This window comes from Thalassophryne amazonica, chromosome 4 (assembly GCF_902500255.1).
Source record: "Thalassophryne amazonica chromosome 4, fThaAma1.1, whole genome shotgun sequence".
NCBI lineage: Eukaryota > Metazoa > Chordata > Actinopteri > Batrachoidiformes > Batrachoididae > Thalassophryne > Thalassophryne amazonica.
This window is the reverse complement of record NC_047106.1, coordinates 60025932-60043649: the sequence shown is the minus strand read 5'-3', so window position 1 is coordinate 60043649 and position 17718 is coordinate 60025932. Positions and strand designations below refer to the sequence as shown.

General features: G+C 43.6%; 1 protein-coding gene across 1 annotated transcript in view; it reads left to right on the top strand.

Annotated features, from left to right (window-relative positions):
* LOC117508931 (sodium- and chloride-dependent GABA transporter 2-like) overlaps positions 1 to 17354 on the top strand; it is a 69188-nt gene extending 51834 nt beyond the window's left edge. Inside the window, 6 exon segments of the mRNA XM_034168768.1 lie at positions 12127 to 12239; positions 12328 to 12465; positions 12620 to 12722; positions 12814 to 12914; positions 12990 to 13160; positions 17247 to 17354. Coding sequence (XP_034024659.1) covers positions 12127 to 12239; positions 12328 to 12465; positions 12620 to 12722; positions 12814 to 12914; positions 12990 to 13160; positions 17247 to 17354 — 734 coding nt within the window.
* Positions 17355 to 17718: the final 364 nt, after the last annotated feature.

Genomic DNA, 17718 nt, shown 5'->3' with positions numbered 1-17718 from the left:
CCATTCTGGTGCAGCCCGATCCTAGTCGCCAGTTAGTGGTTGAAGTGGACGCCTCGGACTCAGGGATAGGAGCCGTGCTGTCCCAGAGCGGGAAGACCGATAAGGTTCTTCACCCGTGTGCCTATTTTTCCCGCAGGTTGACCCCGGCCGAACGGAACTATGACGTCGGCAATCGAGAGCTCCTTGCGGTGAAAGAGGCTCTTGAGGAGTGGAGACATCTGTTGGAGGGAACGTCAGTGCCATTCACGGTTTTCACTGACCACCGGAACCTGGAGTATATCAGGACCGGCAAGCGGCTGAATCCCAGGCAAGCCCGCTGGTCACTGTTCTTCGGCCGTTTTGACTTCCGGATCACCTACCGTCCCGGGACCAAGAACCAGAGGTCGGATGCCTTGTCCCGGGTACATGAAGATGAGGTCAAAACGGAGCCGTCGGATCCCCCGGATCCCATCATCCCGGAGTCCACTATCGTGGCCACCCTCACCTTGGACGTGGAGAAGACCGTCCGGGAGGCCCTGGCACGAAGCCCGGACGCCGGAACCGGAGGTCCGAAGAACAGGCTCTACGTCCACCAGAAGCTAGGGCTGCGGTCCTGGACTTCTGCCACGGTTCGAAGCTCTCCTGTATCCTGGGGTGCGTAGAACCGTGGCAGTCGTCCGGCAGCGCTTCTGGTGGGCATCCCTGGAGACCGACGTCCGGGACTATATCCAGGCTGTACCACCTGCGCCAGGGGCAAAGCCGACCACGCATGTCCTCGGGTTTGCTACAGCCGCTGCCCGTACCTCATCGCCCCTGGTCTCACATCGGCCCTGGATTTTGTCACGGCCTCCCGCCGTCCCAGGGAAACACCGTCATCCTCACGAAGTGGACCGTTTCTCCAAGGCGGCCACTTCGTGGCCCTCCCGAAGCTCAACGGCCCAGGAGACAGCGGACCTCCTGGTCCACCACGTCGTCCGGCTGCATGGGATACCTTCAGACATCGTCTCTGATCGCGGTCCCCAGTTCTCCTCGCACGTCTGGAGGAGTTTCTGCCGGGAACTGGGGGCCCCGGTCAGTCTCTCGTCCGGGTATCACCCCAAAACCAATGGCAAGCAGAACGGGCCCAACCAGGAGATGGAGCAGACACTACGCTGTGTGCAGCCGCGCACCCGGCGGCCTGGAGTACTCATCTGGCCTGGATCGAGTACGCCCACAACAGTCAAGTGTCGTCAGCCACCGGCCTCTCTCCTTTTGAGGTGTGTTTGGGGTTTCAGCCCCCATTGTTCCCAATGGTTGAGGGAGAGGTCGGCGTTGCCCTCGGTCCAGGCCCACCTGCGGAAGTGCCGTCGGGTGTGGCGTGCCGCCCGTTCTGCTTTGTTGAGGGCCCGGGCGAGGGCTAAGGCCCATGCAGACCGGCGGCGGGCCCCGGCCCCTACGTATCGCCCCGGGCAGGAAGTGTGGCTATCCACCAAGGACATACCACTGCAAGCAGCCTCCCCGAAACTCAAAGACCGATACATAGGACCATATAAAATCCTCCAGATCGTCAAATTCCGCCGCAGTGAGGCTTCAGCTTTCCGGCCTCACTCGGATCCATCCTGTATTCCATGTGTCCAGGATCAAGCCACATCACACTTCACCCCTCTGTACTCCCGGTCCGGCGCCACCTCCTGCCCGGATCATCGATGGCGAGCCGGCTTGGACCGTGCGCCGGCTTCTGGATGTCCGACGGATGGGCCGGGGTTTTCAATACCTGGTGGACTGGGAGGGGTACGGCCCCGAAGAACGCTCCTGGGTGAAAAGGAGCTTCATTCTGGACCCGGCCCTCCTGGCCGACTTCTACCGCCGCCACCCGGACAAGCCCGGTCGGGCGCCAGGAGGCGCCCGTTGAGGGGGGGGGGGGTCCTGTTGTGTGGGCCGCTGAAGAGGAGGTACTGCTGGCCCACCACCACCAGAGGGCGCCCGCCTGGAGTGCGGGCTCCAGGCACCGGAGGGCTCTGCCGCTGAAGAGGAGCAGCCCAGGTGACAGTCGTCACCCATCACCTGAAACAGCTGACAGTCATCAGCCGAGGGGTATATCAGCTGGACGGCATCTCCATCTCACTGCCGAGATATCGTTCTACCAAGAAGGTAACGCACTCAGCCAGTCATCATATTTCTGAGGACTAACCTGTTTTTGCTTGTGCTTGAGACAGTTGAAGACTGAACTTGATCCATATCGGATAAGTACCCTTCACTGCAATATTGTTTGTGACTAGAGGTGGAGGTGGTGTTTCCACCCTACGTGTTGCTGGGTGCAGCCGCACCCACATCTGACTGTTTCTGTTCCTCGCCAGCAGTACCGGATCCGACGAGCGGAGGCAGTGGCCACCTGGGAGTTCGGGACTTGGCGGCTCCAGTATTCCCGGGGTTCGGTGGCAGAGGAAATCGGGTGGTTCCGGTTCGACTCGGACGGACGTCTCCTATCGTCGAGCCTGCCCACACGTCACCAGTAGAATTGATTTATTCTTACAATTGTGATCTGTTGTGTGTGTTGTGCGAATTCACAACAGTAAAACCTTGTTATTTGACTTCTTCATTGTCCGTTCATTTGCGCCCCCTGTTGTGGGTCCGTGTTCCTCACTTTCCCCAACAGGGTTGACAAGAGAAAGAAAACCACAGTTTTGATCGATGTTCAGAAAGAGTTCATAGTTCATAAATTGTCATCAGAGGTGATTGTAACGCAGTTCCAATTAAGCAGGACTTAGATGACTGGGCTGTCAGAGTTCATACAGTTCTTAGGAAGAATTCTTGGAACAGTTCTTTATCATAACACAGGCACAGACAGGAACAAGTGAGAACGTAATCCCACGAGACAAGAAGGAACTTAACTGGCGTGAAGCAGAGCTGCGCTCTGAGCTGAGAGCCGTAGAGTTCCAAAGTGCTGTTGCTGTGCAGGTAGCCAGGAGCCAGGAACCAGGGTAGTGTGGGTGCCACTCAGGAAAGGCATCTGGAACACCAGGATAGACAGTTCACTCTAATATGGAATTAGAGATTTGGCCGGGTTAACTTGAGTTTAGCTGCGGGAAGATCCAACATCTAAGGTGCATGGGAGCAGCAGGAAGACGTGGTCAAAGTTACAGAGAGGAATCGGGCTTGGTCCACAGGCTCATGGAAGCACCTAGAATCTCTGGGAAGAATCTGGCTGTGGAATCTCATGCAAGAATCTGGCAACCACTGATCTAAAAGTCTGAGTTTAAATAGTCTGCCGTTTATCAGTCGCTTATTCACAGCAGGTGTGCGCCTGAGATTAGCGGTGAAGCGCAGCAGGGGTGGAACTAATCCAAGGGCCCCATCTGGGGGAAAACTCACACATGACAACAAGGTTAAAAACAGAATAAAAACCAGGGGTCAGGGTGAACCATGACAACTTATGTACATGCAGTGGTGGGCACAGTTCTGATAATCCGATAATCGATAATTGTCAAAGATAAGGTTTTCATTATCAGATAATCTTTTCAGATAACTTTGAAAACCATTATCGGACTAATTATATTCTGATAAATTTTTGTCCAATAATTTTTAGACCATTAAAGTGGTAAACAAAGCTGAACAGCTACAAACTCTTCTTCTTTGTCTTTTGGCTGTTGCCATTAGGGGTCACCACAGCAGATCAGTCGTTTCCATCTCAACTTGTCCTCTGTATCTTCCTTTGTCACACCAACCACCTGCATGTCCTTCCTCAGCACATCCATAAACCTCCTCTTTGGCCTCCCTCTTCTCCTCCTGCCTGGTGGCTCCATCCTCAGCATCCTTTTCCCTATATACCCTGGGTCCCTCCTCTGCACATGTCCAAACCATCTCAATCTTGCCTCTCTGACATCTCCAAACCGTCCCACCTGAGCTGTCCCTCTGATATGTTCATTCCTAATCTTGTCCATTCTCGTCACTCCCAAAGAGAATCTCAACATCTTCAGCTCTGCCACCTCCAGCTCTGCCTCCTGTCTTTTTGTTAGTACCACCGTCTCTAAGCCGTACAACATAGCTGGTCTCACTACTGTCTTGTAAACTTTCCCCTTCACTCTTGCTGATATTCTTCGGTCACAAATCACTCCTGCCACCTTTCTCCATCCATTCCACCCTGCCTGCACTCTCTTCTTCACCTTTCTGCCACACTCTCCATTACTTTGAACAGTTGACCCCAAATATTTAAACTCATCTACTTTCACCACTTCTACTCCTTGTAACTGCACTATTCCCACTGGGCTCCCTCCCATTCACACACATGTACTCAGTCTTGCTTCTACTGACTTTCATTCCCCTTCTCTCCAAAGCATATCTCCACCTCTCCAGACTAGACTCAACTTGCTCTCTACTCTCACTACAGATCACAATGTCATCTGCAAACATCATACTCCATGGGGACTCCTGTCTGATCTCATCCGTCAACCTGTCCATCACCACTGCAAACAAGAAAGGACTCAGAGCTGATCCTTGGTGTAATCCCACCTCCACCTTGAATGAGTCTGACATTCCTACTGTGCATCTCACCACTGTCACACTATTCTTGTCCATGTCCTGCACTACCCTAACATACTTCTCTGCCACTCCAGACTTCCTCATACAATACCACAGCTCTTCTCTTGGCACCCTATCATAAGCTTTTTCTAAGTCCACAAACACACAATGTAACTCTTTCTGGCCTTCTCTGTACTTCTCCAACAGTATTCTCAGAGCAAACATTGCATCTGTAGTGCTCTTTCTCAGCTCACAGATCTTCATCTGTTTTCTAAGCCAAGCTTCTACTACTCTTTCCCATAACGTCATGCTGTGGCTGATCAACTTTATGCCTCTGTAGTTACTGCAGCTCTGCAACATCACCCTTGTTCTTAAAATAGGAATCAGCACACTTCGTCTCCACTCCTCAGGTATCCTCTCACTTTCCAAGATTTTATTAAACAATCTGGTTAGAAACTCTACTGCCATCTCTCCTAGACATTTCCATGCCTCCACTGGAATGTCATCTGGACCAACTGCCTTTCCACTCTTCATTCTCTTCATAGCAGCCCTCACTTTTTCCTTACTAATCTCTTGTACTTCCTGATTTACTCACCATATCATCCAGCCTTTTCTCTCGCTCATTTTCTTCATTCATCAGCTCTTCAAAATATTCCCTCCACCTTCTCAGGACACACTCCTCACTTGTCAGCACATTACCATGTGCATCTTTTACCACCCTATCTTGCTGCACATCCTTTCCAGCTCTGTCCCTTTGTGTGGCCAATCAGTACATGTCTTTTTCTCCTTCCTTACTATTCAACTTTTTGTACAGCTTGCAATATGTCTTTTCCTTCGCTTTTGCCACTTCTCTTTTCGCCTTACGCCGCATCTCCTTATACTCCTGTCTACTTTCTTCATCTCTCCGACTATCCCAAAGCGTTTTCACCAACCTCTTTCTCCTTATGCTTTCCTGGACCTCTTCATTCCACCACCAAGTCTCCTTGTCTCCCTTCCACTGTCCAGATGTCATACCCAGTACTGTCCTAGGTGTCTCCCTCACCACATCTGCAGTACTTTTACAGTTGTCCAAAATGCTTCCCCTCCAACCAGTGCTTCTCTCACCTGCTCGCTAATTTCACACAACAGTCTTCCTCCTTCAGCTTCCACCCATCTGATCTTTTGTTGAGCTCCTCACTCTCTTCTTTCTTTACCTCTAAAGTTATCCTACAAACACCATCCTATGCTGTCTAATGACATTCTCTCCTGCCACCACCTTACAGTCTGATTTCTTTTAGCTTGCATCTCCTATAAAGAATGTAGTCCACATGTGTGCACCTTCCTCCACTCTTATGTTACCCTGTGCTCCTCCCTTTTCTTAAAGTTGGTATTCACCACAGCCATTTCCATCCTTTTTGCAAAATCAACTCCCATCTGTCCTTCCCCATTCCTATCGTTGATACCATATCTACCCATTACTTCCTCATCACCTCTGTTCCCTTCACCAACATGCGCCTTGAAGGCTGCTCCTATCATCACTCTTTCATGCTTGGGCACACTTTCCACCACCTCATCTAATACCCTCCAGAAATCTTCTTTCTCCTTCATCTCACAGCCTACCTGTGGGGCATATGCACTGATAATATCATCACCCCTTCAATTTCCAACTTCACACTCATCACCCTGTCAGACACTCACTTAACCTCCAACACACTTTTAAGATACTCTTCCTTTAAATTACCCCAACACCATTTCTCTTCCTGACCTCACCATGGTATAACAACTTGTACCACCGCCCGATGCTCTTGTTCTTACTTCCCTTCCACTTGGTCTCTTGCACACACAGTATGTCTACCTTTCTCCTCTCCATCATATCAGCCAGCTCTGTCCCTTTACCAGTCATACTACCAACATTCAAAGTCCCCACTCTCATTTTCACCCTTCTAGTTTTGTTCTTTTCCCGCTGTTTGTGGAAACGTTCTCCTCCTTGTCTTCGTCGTCTTCGCCTATCAGTAGCTCAATTTCCACTGGCACCCTGTTGGGCAACAGCACCAGTGGCAGACGTTGTTAACCCAGGCCTCGACCGATCCAGTATGGAAATTCGATTGTTAGTCTGCATAGTTGGGTTGGCTTGTTTTACGCCGGATGCCCTTCTTGATTCAACCCTCCTCATTTATCTGGGCTTGGGACCGGCACTCAGAATGTACTGGCTGCACACCCCATGTGGCTGAGTTAACTACAGCTACAAACACTTATACAATTTAAAATCAGTTGAACACCTACCTGTTAAATGTTTTGTAGCAGATGTGTAGTTCTACCCTCTGCAAACAGAAGAGAGCTACTTCTAGAAGAAATCACTCCATCCTCTGCAGGCAAAGGAGAACTGTTCACCAAAAAATAAAAAACTAATTTCTTCTAACCCCATACTGAAATGCGGCAATATCACTCAAGTCATCCAGAGGCATACATTCTTATGGTTCAAATTTTAACCAAACTAATTTCGGACAAGTTATTTAATTATGTCACGTCTGAAGTTTTATAAAGTGAAAATATTAGATATATGTTTTAGTTTTAAAGTAATGCGCTAATTTTTAAGGTTTTAGTGTGGACATGCTGTGTCCAGCTGCATTATGGGTAGGATAGGGTAATCTCAGTACATTCACGACATTAGAAATGCATTTGAGACACTCTGATCAGGCTCCACGGGCAACAGCAGTAAACTCTAGTGCCTGAAACTCTTGTGAATATATTCTCTGGTGTTATAGACATTGTTATTGTGTTTGCATTTATTAATTTCCATGCATCTTAAACGTAGCAGACACAGATTATCTGGGATTTTGTTTTGGCAAGTTTTCAAGGTCTCTACTGCCTTCTACTGGCCAGAAGTGTTCATGGTTGTATTCGCCCTGAAGCTGGACTGATATTTTCAATCACTGTACTCGCTTCCAGCTCAAACTGTAAGACAGAACCGCACGGTGTAAAAGTTCAGAGCGCACGATTTATGTTCTCACACACATAGTACATTCAAAAACCACACGTCAGACTTGTGTTTCCAGAAGCAAAATGTAAACAGAAGCGCTTTTTTCAAACTTAATTTACAAAAACTCTCAATGGGAGACATCAAAGTAAAAAAAAAAAAAAAACAAACAAACAAAAAAACATTACAAGACAGGTCTGCGGTATTTGCACAGGCACACTGCGAGAGGTTGGACGCTTGTAGTGCTTCAGCAGCAGGATACCCTCACGATGGCCGACCAGGATATCAAACAGGTTTGATTTTCATTTGACCATAGGATCGCTGATCAGGAGGTGGTCGTGAGATGTTAAATGCAGCTCATTACTCCATGTATACTAAACGATGCAGGACGTGCAATTAACCTGAAACTCGGTGCAATCCAAAAAATTCTTGCACAAATGAAAAATCAGCTGAAAAAGGGCCAAAACTCGCATTGGCACCAGTAGATCATGGCAGTGTTCTATTTATTTTGACACCGGTTATATCAGACGGTTATCTAATTACAACTTGGCTTTTTTTTTGAAAATGCCTTTTTTTTTTTTTTTTTTTTTTACAAATAAAAAATGGCATATTTTACAAAAGCACATTTATCTGTAAACACCAACACATGACACACCTCACATTAACGTGTTGGTTTACATAGAAAGAATGAGTCAACCAATCAGTGTTAGTGGAGGCACATTTTACCCAGAATGCCATCTGCCTGTTTGTTACAAAACTTCAGAATTAGTGCATTATTCAACATTAAAAGATATATATCTTAACTTTGCACAAATGACAGAATTGACATTAATGGAGTTATTCTATCAGTATTCATTTTATTTACACCAAACCATAAGTCAGCATTGCTTTATTTTCCAAGACCTCTGCCTGATGGCAGAGAGTTGAGTTGAGCTTTGTGGCTCCTCTGAGCTGCATTTATGCTGGAAGTCATGTAGTAAACTAGAGCTTCCAGCAGGGGGCAGGATGCTCAAAGACAGAGGTGCCGACTCATTGTTTGGGTCTGTCGTCGCCTTGATGCTACCAGAAGTGATCGTGGTGTTAATAGTCAAATCAGGCTTGTTAGTAGTTGCAAGTGTACCGGAGACAATACTGAATTTATCGGTTATCTGTAACTTCCGATACATTTTTGGGTGGTTTATTGTTTTAGCTTTATCGAAGACAACTTTTCAGTTATCTGATTATCTGTTATTGAAGTAAAATTTTTTTTATCTGTGCCCACCACTGTGTACATGTGATTTCTTAGTTTTTTATTTTTTCATAAATTAGTTAGGAAAAAACCTTTATGTTGTCATGAAGGTGTTGTGAGTAGAGTTTTGAAGGAAAAATGAATTCACTCCATTTTGGAATAAGGGTGTAACATAACAAAATGTGAAAAAAGTGAAGCACTGTGAACACATTCCGGTTGCACTATATATATATATATATATATATAATAGATTAGATTATGTAATGTGTATATGTAATATGCAATGTTTATAAACTTAAGTGATAATTTACATCACTTTTTACCAAAATTGGAGCAACTTTAATGTTTGACCTCTGTGAAAACTGAAATTGACATTGTCATTATTTTGTCTGTTTTTACCCCATAAATCCATAATATTCAGTCATAGGTGGCCCAAATTATACCTTTTTGGAATTTTTATCATCAGACAATGTATATTTTTCAATATGATTGGAGCATCTTTTAATTTTCAATTCGACAATTGGCTGCCATGGGTGACATTAAAAATTCATGATGGCTCAGTATCCAGATTTATTTAGAATACCTTTGTCAATATGTGTACCAAATTCTATGCTTTTATTTCAAAATGCACAATTGTTATGGAAACATTGCACCACGACAATGGGAACCTTGCATTTAAATATACAAACCACAGTTTCAGAAAGAAATGCATCGTCGTTTAGTCTTTTGATAAAACACTATGGGTTGCAGCACATGATTTTGAAAAGATTATAGAAAAGGCCTGAATGCCGCCCATGGGGACAGTTAATTCGCTGACTGGCAACAATGAATAATAAAGTACAAAACCATTGCACTGGTCATACGCCAAATGTCAAACATAAATGCTATATGTTTTGTGCTGCTAAAAAGATGCTCATTTACGCTCAAAATGAAACTATTCTTCCTCAGCCAAATGCAAACTTTTTAAAATGCTCTGTTTTTACAGAGCTTTCATAGAATAGAATATTTTACCTGATAATATCAGAGAATGAAATTGTACTCATACTTTTAATAATATCCATCTAAAACACTTTTTGGACAACCACTTAAATGATTTGATAACTTTTGTTATTTATTTGTTTTGGTTGTAAATTTACTGAGTGGGTTGAATATAGTATTGTTTGGTTGTCTATTGTTGTGATTAATTAATTAATTAATTCATTTATTTATTTACGTTTTTGCGTGATTGTATGTTGTGAACTCAGCCAGTACATTCTGAGTGCCAGTCTGAAGCCCAGACAAATGATGAGGGTAGAAAGAGGCAGGGTATTCACAGTAAATTTTGTCATATCTCAGCCACATGGGTTGTACAGCCAGTACATTCTGAGTGTCGGTCCCAAGCCCTGACAAATGAGTAGAGTTGTGCCAGGAAGGGAATCTGGCATAAAATGAACCAAAATACCTATGCAGATTCAACGTTGGATCAGTTGAGGCCCAGGTTAACATTGACTGCCACCAGTGCTGTTGTTCAACAGGGTGGTCTTGTAAATTGGTTTACTGCTGGGTGAAGAATATGAGGAGATGTGTCCAGAGACTGTGGGAGGTTAAGGAAGGTTAGAACTGTGGAAGTGTGAGACAGGTCTGTGAATGTTGGCAGTACAACGGTAAAGAGAGAGAATTGGGTCTTAAGATCTCCATCTTAAGACCCAATGCAGAGAGGAGAGGAGAAATGCAGATATATTGTGTGTTCAAGAGAAAAGGTGAAAGGGAAGTAAGGCCATGAGCACCAACGGTGGGTTCAAGATGTATCATGGTGTGGGTGTGAAGAGAAATGGTGTTGGTAATTTTAATGGAAGAGAATATTAATCAGGACAGAGCTGAAAAGAATATGCAGCAGGTTAGGATGATAAAAGTTGCAGATGGTAATGTGCTGACAAGTGAGGAAAGCATGCTCAGAAGGTGGAAGGAATACTTTGAGGAGCTGACAAATCAAGAAAATGATAGGGAAAGAATGCTAGTTAATGCAGAGAGAGTAAATCAGGAAGTGCGAGGGATTCGTAAAGATGAAATGAGCACAGCTATGAAGAGTGGAAAGGCAGATGGCCCAGATGACATGCCAGTGGTAGCATGGAAATGTTTAGCAGAGATGGCAGTGGAGTTTCCAACCAGACTATTTAATAAAATCTTGAGAAGTGAGAGACAGTGGGGAAGAAGTATGCTGCTTCAGATTTTTCAGAATAAGGGTGATGGACAGAGCTGAAGTAACTACAGCAGCATAGAGTTGATCAGCCACAGCACGAAGTTATAAAAAAAGTTAGAAAGAATATTGGAAGCTAGGCTGAAGAACAAGGTGAAGATCGTTGAGCAGCGATATGGTTTCATGCCGAGAAAGATGCAATGTTTGCTCCAAGAGTGCTGATGGAGAAGTATAGAGAAGGCCAGAAGGAGTTGGATTGTGTTTGAGGATTTAAAGAAAGCTTATGACAGAGTGCAAAGAGAGTATTTGCTGTATTGTATGAGGAACCATGGAGTGGCAGAAGTATGTGAGGGTGGTGCAGGATATGTACAACGACACTGTGAGAGTGGTGAGATGTGGTCAGTGACAGATGCATCTATGGTGGAGGTGGGATAACATCAAGGATCGGCTCTGAGCTCTTTCTTGTATGTAGTGGTGATGGACAGGTTGACACACGAGATCAGACGGGAGACTCCATTAACTGTGATTTTTGCAAATGATATTGTGATGTGTAGTAAGAACAGAGAGCAGGCTGAGACTAGCTTGGAGAAGTGATCTGCTGTGGAGAGACGGGGAATGAAAGTCACCCAGAGCAAGCCTGAGTACATGTGTCTGAATGAAGGGGAACCCGGTGGAATGGGCAGTTACAAAGAGTAGAATTGGTTCAGGTAGATGAGTTTAAATACTTGGGGTCAACTATCCAAAGTAATGGAGAGTATTGGCACAGAAAAGGGTGCTGGCAGGATCGAGTGGGTGGAGAAATGTGGCACTTTAACTAGGCGAACTAGTATTTAGGTGTGGTCAGTTGTATTTCTGATACTGAAGGTTGGCAACCGAGAACACTTGTTTCTCCTTCAGTCAAATGGACTTACCACAAACATTTGTGTGATGTGTTTTGGTTGTTCCAAAAATAAATGTGCATTAAGGAGCATTCATGACATGCCAATGTAAATCTCCCACACAGGCTTTATCTGGGTTCATGGCTCATTTTAACATATAAAAAACAAATAATTTCCATTTTTCCAAGACTTTTAATTTCAACAAGAGTGAACACCAAAAGATATGAAGAAACCTATATTGCAACTATCGATCTCGAGCGGACAATTCCTGTAAGATTATTAAAAAGCCCTGGGTTGGGGATCTGTGCTCCCTAAATAGCACGCAGTCTGAATGTTTTTATTCCAACTGGTCCTGCCAGCCACAGGAAGAGTACCGTAAGCACTTTCATCCCCGTTTTCATTCTGTTTCCAGGTCCAGGCCTGGCGTTCATTGCATACCCCCAGGCTGTAGCCATGATGCCTGTCCCTCAACTTTGGTCTGTCTGTTTCTTTTTCTTGCTCATTCTCTTGGGTCTGGACACACATGTAAGTTTTTCAGCAGCACGAACTGCTGTTGAAAAATCACATTCATTGTATAAACTTGTGAATCCTGCTTTGTTTATCCTGTTGTCAGTTTGTTGTAATGGAAGTGGTGATGACCTCCATCACAGACATGTTTCCCAGAATAATGCGCAGGGCAGGGCGGCGGGAACGTTTCCTTGTCCTTTTCTGCCTCATATGCTTCTTCTCTCAGCTCATCATGATCACTGAGGTCAGTACTGGTGTTTTGGTAGGCAGGAGACAAAGTGCTACATGTTGGATTATGAAATGTGTATTCTGTGTTGTTCCAGCTGCAGTGTGCCTATAGAAATACTACATTTATGTCATCAGAAAGTGTCTAAAACAGGCATTTTGTTTGTTCCCAGGGAGGAATGTATGTGTTCCAGTTGCTTGACTACTATGCCTGTAATGGAGCCTGCATCTTCTTTCTGTGTGTGTTTGAATGTTTGGCACTGGGCTGGGTATTTGGTAAGTCGACGTTTTAACAAATAATCTTAAAGATTACATTTGAAGTTGAGTCCTGTGGTTACATATTTTCTATTAAACTTTGCCCATCAAGGTACAGAGCGAATTTGTGTCATCATAAAGGACATGACGGGGCTGCACCCAAATCCATTCTTTAAAATCTGCTGGCGTTACCTCACACCCCTGGTTTCACTGGTGAGTTGGACTTTCATTGTTCAGATGTCACCTTTGGATTACTGATCATTGAATTCTCTCTTTTTGTGTTCTCAGGGTACATTTATATGTTCCTTAATTAAGTACCAGCCTCTGACCTTTAATCGCTGGTACGTGTATCCAACATGGGCCTACGTCCTGGGCTGGGTACTGGCACTCTCCTCCATCCTGTGTGTGCCGGGATTGGCTGTCTATAAACTGTGTACTGAGAGTGCAACCCTGAGTCAGGTAGGAGAACCATAAAAAAAAACAAAAAAAAAACAACTTTTTTTTGCAATATGAAAATATAATTAAATACATGTTTTGTAAATAAAACAAGCTTCTTTAGTCAACTGATATCAGATTCCATCTTAAAAATGTATTCACTAAAGAAATGGCCTTTTTAAATCCTAGAAGCAGAAAACAAACTTTTTTATTGATAGATGCAATTTTGTGGAACATAATGAAAGTATTCATGCTCTGGAACATTTCAAATTTTAATAAAGCTTCAGAAATTGAATCAACTTGGAGTTAGGAGATATACTGTGGAATTACACTCAGGCTGAATACATCCATCTGTGCATATGTCAGTCATGCTTTTGTGTGCACAAGATAAATCCAACAGTAACATAACTGAGGTTAGGACTGTTGTCTCACAGCAATAAGGATGTGGAATCGCTTCCAGCCGGGTTCTTTCTGTGTTGAGTTTGCATTTTGTCCCCATGTTTGTGTGGGTTCATACCAAGTGCTCTGCTTCCTCCCACTTATGAAAACATGCAGGTTAGGTGAATTGGTGACTCAAAATTGACCGTAGGAGTGCATCCACATGTGAATGTTTGTCTGAATAAATTTGGCCTTGTGAAAAACTGGCGCCCTATCCAGGTTGTCTCTCACCCTATGAGTGCTTGGGAATAACAATTATAAAAAATTGTGAAAACCTGAGTACAGTGCATCCAGAAAATATTCACAGCGTTGCACATTAACTACATTTTCTTATGCTGCAGCCTTATTCCAAAATAATGACATTTGTTTCTTCAAAATTCTACACACAATACCCCATAATGACAATGAGATTTTGCACATTTATTAAAAATTAAAAGCTAAGAAAACATGCATAGATAAATATTCACAGCCTTTACCATGAAGCTTAAAATTGAGCACAGGTGCATCCTGTTTCCACTGATCATCCTTGAGATGTTTCTACAGCTTAATTGAAGTCAACCTGGGGTAAATTCACTTGACTGGAAATAATTTGGAAAGGCACAGACCTGTATACTAGGGTTATGACTACAAAACTTTTTTTCAAAACTTTCATTTTCCTGATGTTGCATTTGATGAACTTTTACCCATAGATCACATTTTTGAAGTTTATTTCATTGGATCTTGAAAAAACCTCCCGCACCTAGCGCCACATCACTTTTAAAAATACATGAGTTTACACAATACTATTTAAAAAAATAACATAACAAGAAAAGAATTAACAAGTATGAGGGAATAACAAGAAAATACATACAAATGAATATTGCTAAAATATATTAATTAAACAATAATTAAAAGAAATAAAAATAAAGGTAAAATAGATAAAATTGAACACGCCACTCAACAAAGTCTGCTGCCAAACTGGTGTCTAAACACTCTTTGTCAACCAGAAAAGCGCCACAGGTGTTTCAAAGTCTGGCTTAAGATGGAGTTAGTGTCCCAACACCATCACAGTCTGGAGTCTGGCATCGAACAATCAAAGATGCAGAACAAGTTAAGAACCGCCTCATGGAACTTTTCTCTGAAGAGAAATTTTGCAGTTTGATGGTAAGAGTACCAAGTTGTGGGCTTGAAAAATGACAGAAGAACATTACAACTTGGCATTTTGGCTTGTGACAGTGGAACCGCTGCAGACATCTATATACCACTACAGGACCTGCTTGATGAGTACAATGTGTGGAACATTATTCAGATGATCATCTCTGACACAACAGCAGTCAATAGTGGTCGCAAAAATGGTGTTGTAGCCAGGCTTCAGAGAACATTTCAAGACAAGGGATTCGATGAACCTCAATACATCGGCTGCCAGCACCACATTCTTGATCTTGTTCTGCGACGTGTTGAACTTCTTTTTTCCTATACGGTCACGGTCACCTAACATTAACTACGAGTTTATTGATGAGATTTTGGAACAGTATGATGATTTGCAAAATGCATACATGGGCACAGAAGTGACACCAGAGTATGAGAACCTTGGCTTGAGAGATGATTTTAAATTCCTTTTTGAGCTTTGTGAAGCATACAAGTTTTACAAAATGGAGCAAAAATGGCCTCACATCAAATGGCACAAGCTGCCATCACTTCACAGTGCCATGGTGGAACTCACGAGGAATTTTTTTACACTTATTGCATTATTCCTTCTTCCAAATTGGCAAGAACAGTTGAGGGTAACTTGCGATTTCATTGCAACTACATGGTCATGGGCCTGGTTTTCTAACCAACACTATTCAGAGACGGATTATGAAGACCTGCTGTCAGCAATATCCAAACTTAAGTGTCCCAAAGCTGTGAACTGCTTCTCTACTCACTGGAAAAAGGAACCATCAGTGCTTGATGTGCCTCGCTCCAGCATAGTAGCTGAGATGGCTGTAAAGTTGATGGAGGAGGTTTGTTCTACTTGCAGAACAGACAAATATCTTAACAGCAAATTTATTAACACTAATACACAAATCTGAAACACTATTAAAAACACTACAAATGCTATATGTACTCATTTTCATGTATTCCTCATGTGTATTGTATGTAAAACTGACATACAATAAAAAGTGTTTGAGCCGCTAGGTGTTTTAATGTGAAATATGAAACTGTCTTAGGTGCGGGAGGTTTTTTTCAAGGTCGGGCAAAACCAAAGACATTTTTGTGAGTTTTAGGTAAAAGTTCATCATTTATAACCCCAGGCTAATAAATTTGAGATTTGTCATAACCCTACTGTATACATATAAGGTTCCACGGTTGATAGTGCGTGTCAGAGCACAAACCAAGCATGAAGTCAAAGGAATTGTCTGTAGACTTCCAAGACAGAATTGTCTCAATGCACAAACCTGGGGAAGGGTACAGAAACATTTCTGGCACTTTGAAGGTCCACAGTGGTCTCCATTATCCATAAGTAGTACTAGTTCAGATCCACCAGGAATCTTTCTAGCGCTGGCAGCCTGTGCAGTCTGAGCGATCAGGGGAGAAGGACCTTAGTCAGGGAGGTGGCCAAGAACCTGATGGTCACTGTATCAGAGCTCCAGCATTCCTCTGTGGAGAGAGAACTTTCCAGAAGAACAGCCATCTCTGCAGCAATCCACCCATTCAGGCCTGTGTGGTAGAATGGTCAGATGGAAGCCACTCAGTAACAAGCACATGGCAGCCATCCTGGAGTTTGCCAAAAGGCACCTGAAGGACTCTCAGACCATGAGAAACAAAATTCTCTGGTCTGATGAGACAGAAATTGACCTCTTTCGTGTGAATGCCAGGTGTCATGTTTGGAGGAAACCAGGCACCATCCCTACAGTGAAGCATGGTGGTGGCAGCATCATGCTGTGGGGATGTTTTTCAGCAGCAGAAACTGTGAGACTCATCAGGAGGGAGGGCAAGATGAATGCAGCAATGTACAGAGACATCTTGGATGAAAACCTGCTCCATAGCGCTCTTGACCTCAGACTGGGGCAACTATTCATCTGTCAGCAGGACAATAACCCTAAGCACACAGCCAAGATATCAAAGGAGTGTCTTCAGGACAACTCTGTGAATGTCCTTGAGTGGTCCAGCCAGAGCCCAGACCCTAATCCAACTGTACATCTCTGCAGAGATCTGAAAATATCCGTGCACTGACGCTCCCCATCTAACCTGATGGAACTTGAGAGGTGCTGCAAAGAGGAATGGACAAAACTGCCCAAAGATAGGTGCACCAAGCTTGTGCCATCATATTCAAGAAGATTTGAGGATGTAATTGCTGCCAAAGGTGCATCAATAAAGTATTAAGCAAAGGGTGTGAATACTTATTAATTATTGATGTCTTAGTTTTTTATTTTGAATAAATTAGCAAAACTTAAAAAAAAAAAAACTTTTTTCATGTTGTCATTATGGGGCATTGTGAGTAGAATTATGAGGGTAAAAATTAATGTACTCGGTTTTGAAATAAGGCTGTAACACAACATAATGTGGAAAAGGTGAAGCGCTGTGAATACTTTCTGGATGCACAGTCAATACGGTTCATATTTCTTACAACTGATGTAAATCTTTACTGCAAGTCTTGAGAAAGTTTCAGTGCATTTTCTTTAATGTCGGTTATTTTTTGTTACTTGTTAGCGTTTCCGTGTGCTGTGCCAGCCTGACCGCTCACTGAGCCAAAAGGAAGAAGCCGAGCTGGAGCAAATGACAGGAGAAACTTTGAACAAGCGCATCATCATTAGGTGATCATTATCAGACTGTTTGTCAGTTGTGTTTTATGTGTTGAGCAACTTCAGTTTTGCTAGTTTTACTGTAGTTATTTTGTCCACTGATGTGAATGCTCTGTCTTATGAAGGAAAAAAGTTATCCTTTGAGCCCAGCGTGAACAGGAATTAGGTTTGGGGGTCAAAAATTGATACCTCGGTATGTGAACACAGGGTCTTAAAATACTTTATGCAAAGCACGTTTTTGGATAAACACAGATAATCAAAGTTTAACGATTCAAGGCCTAACTCCAGCTTTTTGAGCTTGTATGACACAAGATCAGTAAGTGATGTCACACAAGAGCATTTTGCACTATTTTACATATTATTTGACAATCTTTCCTGAA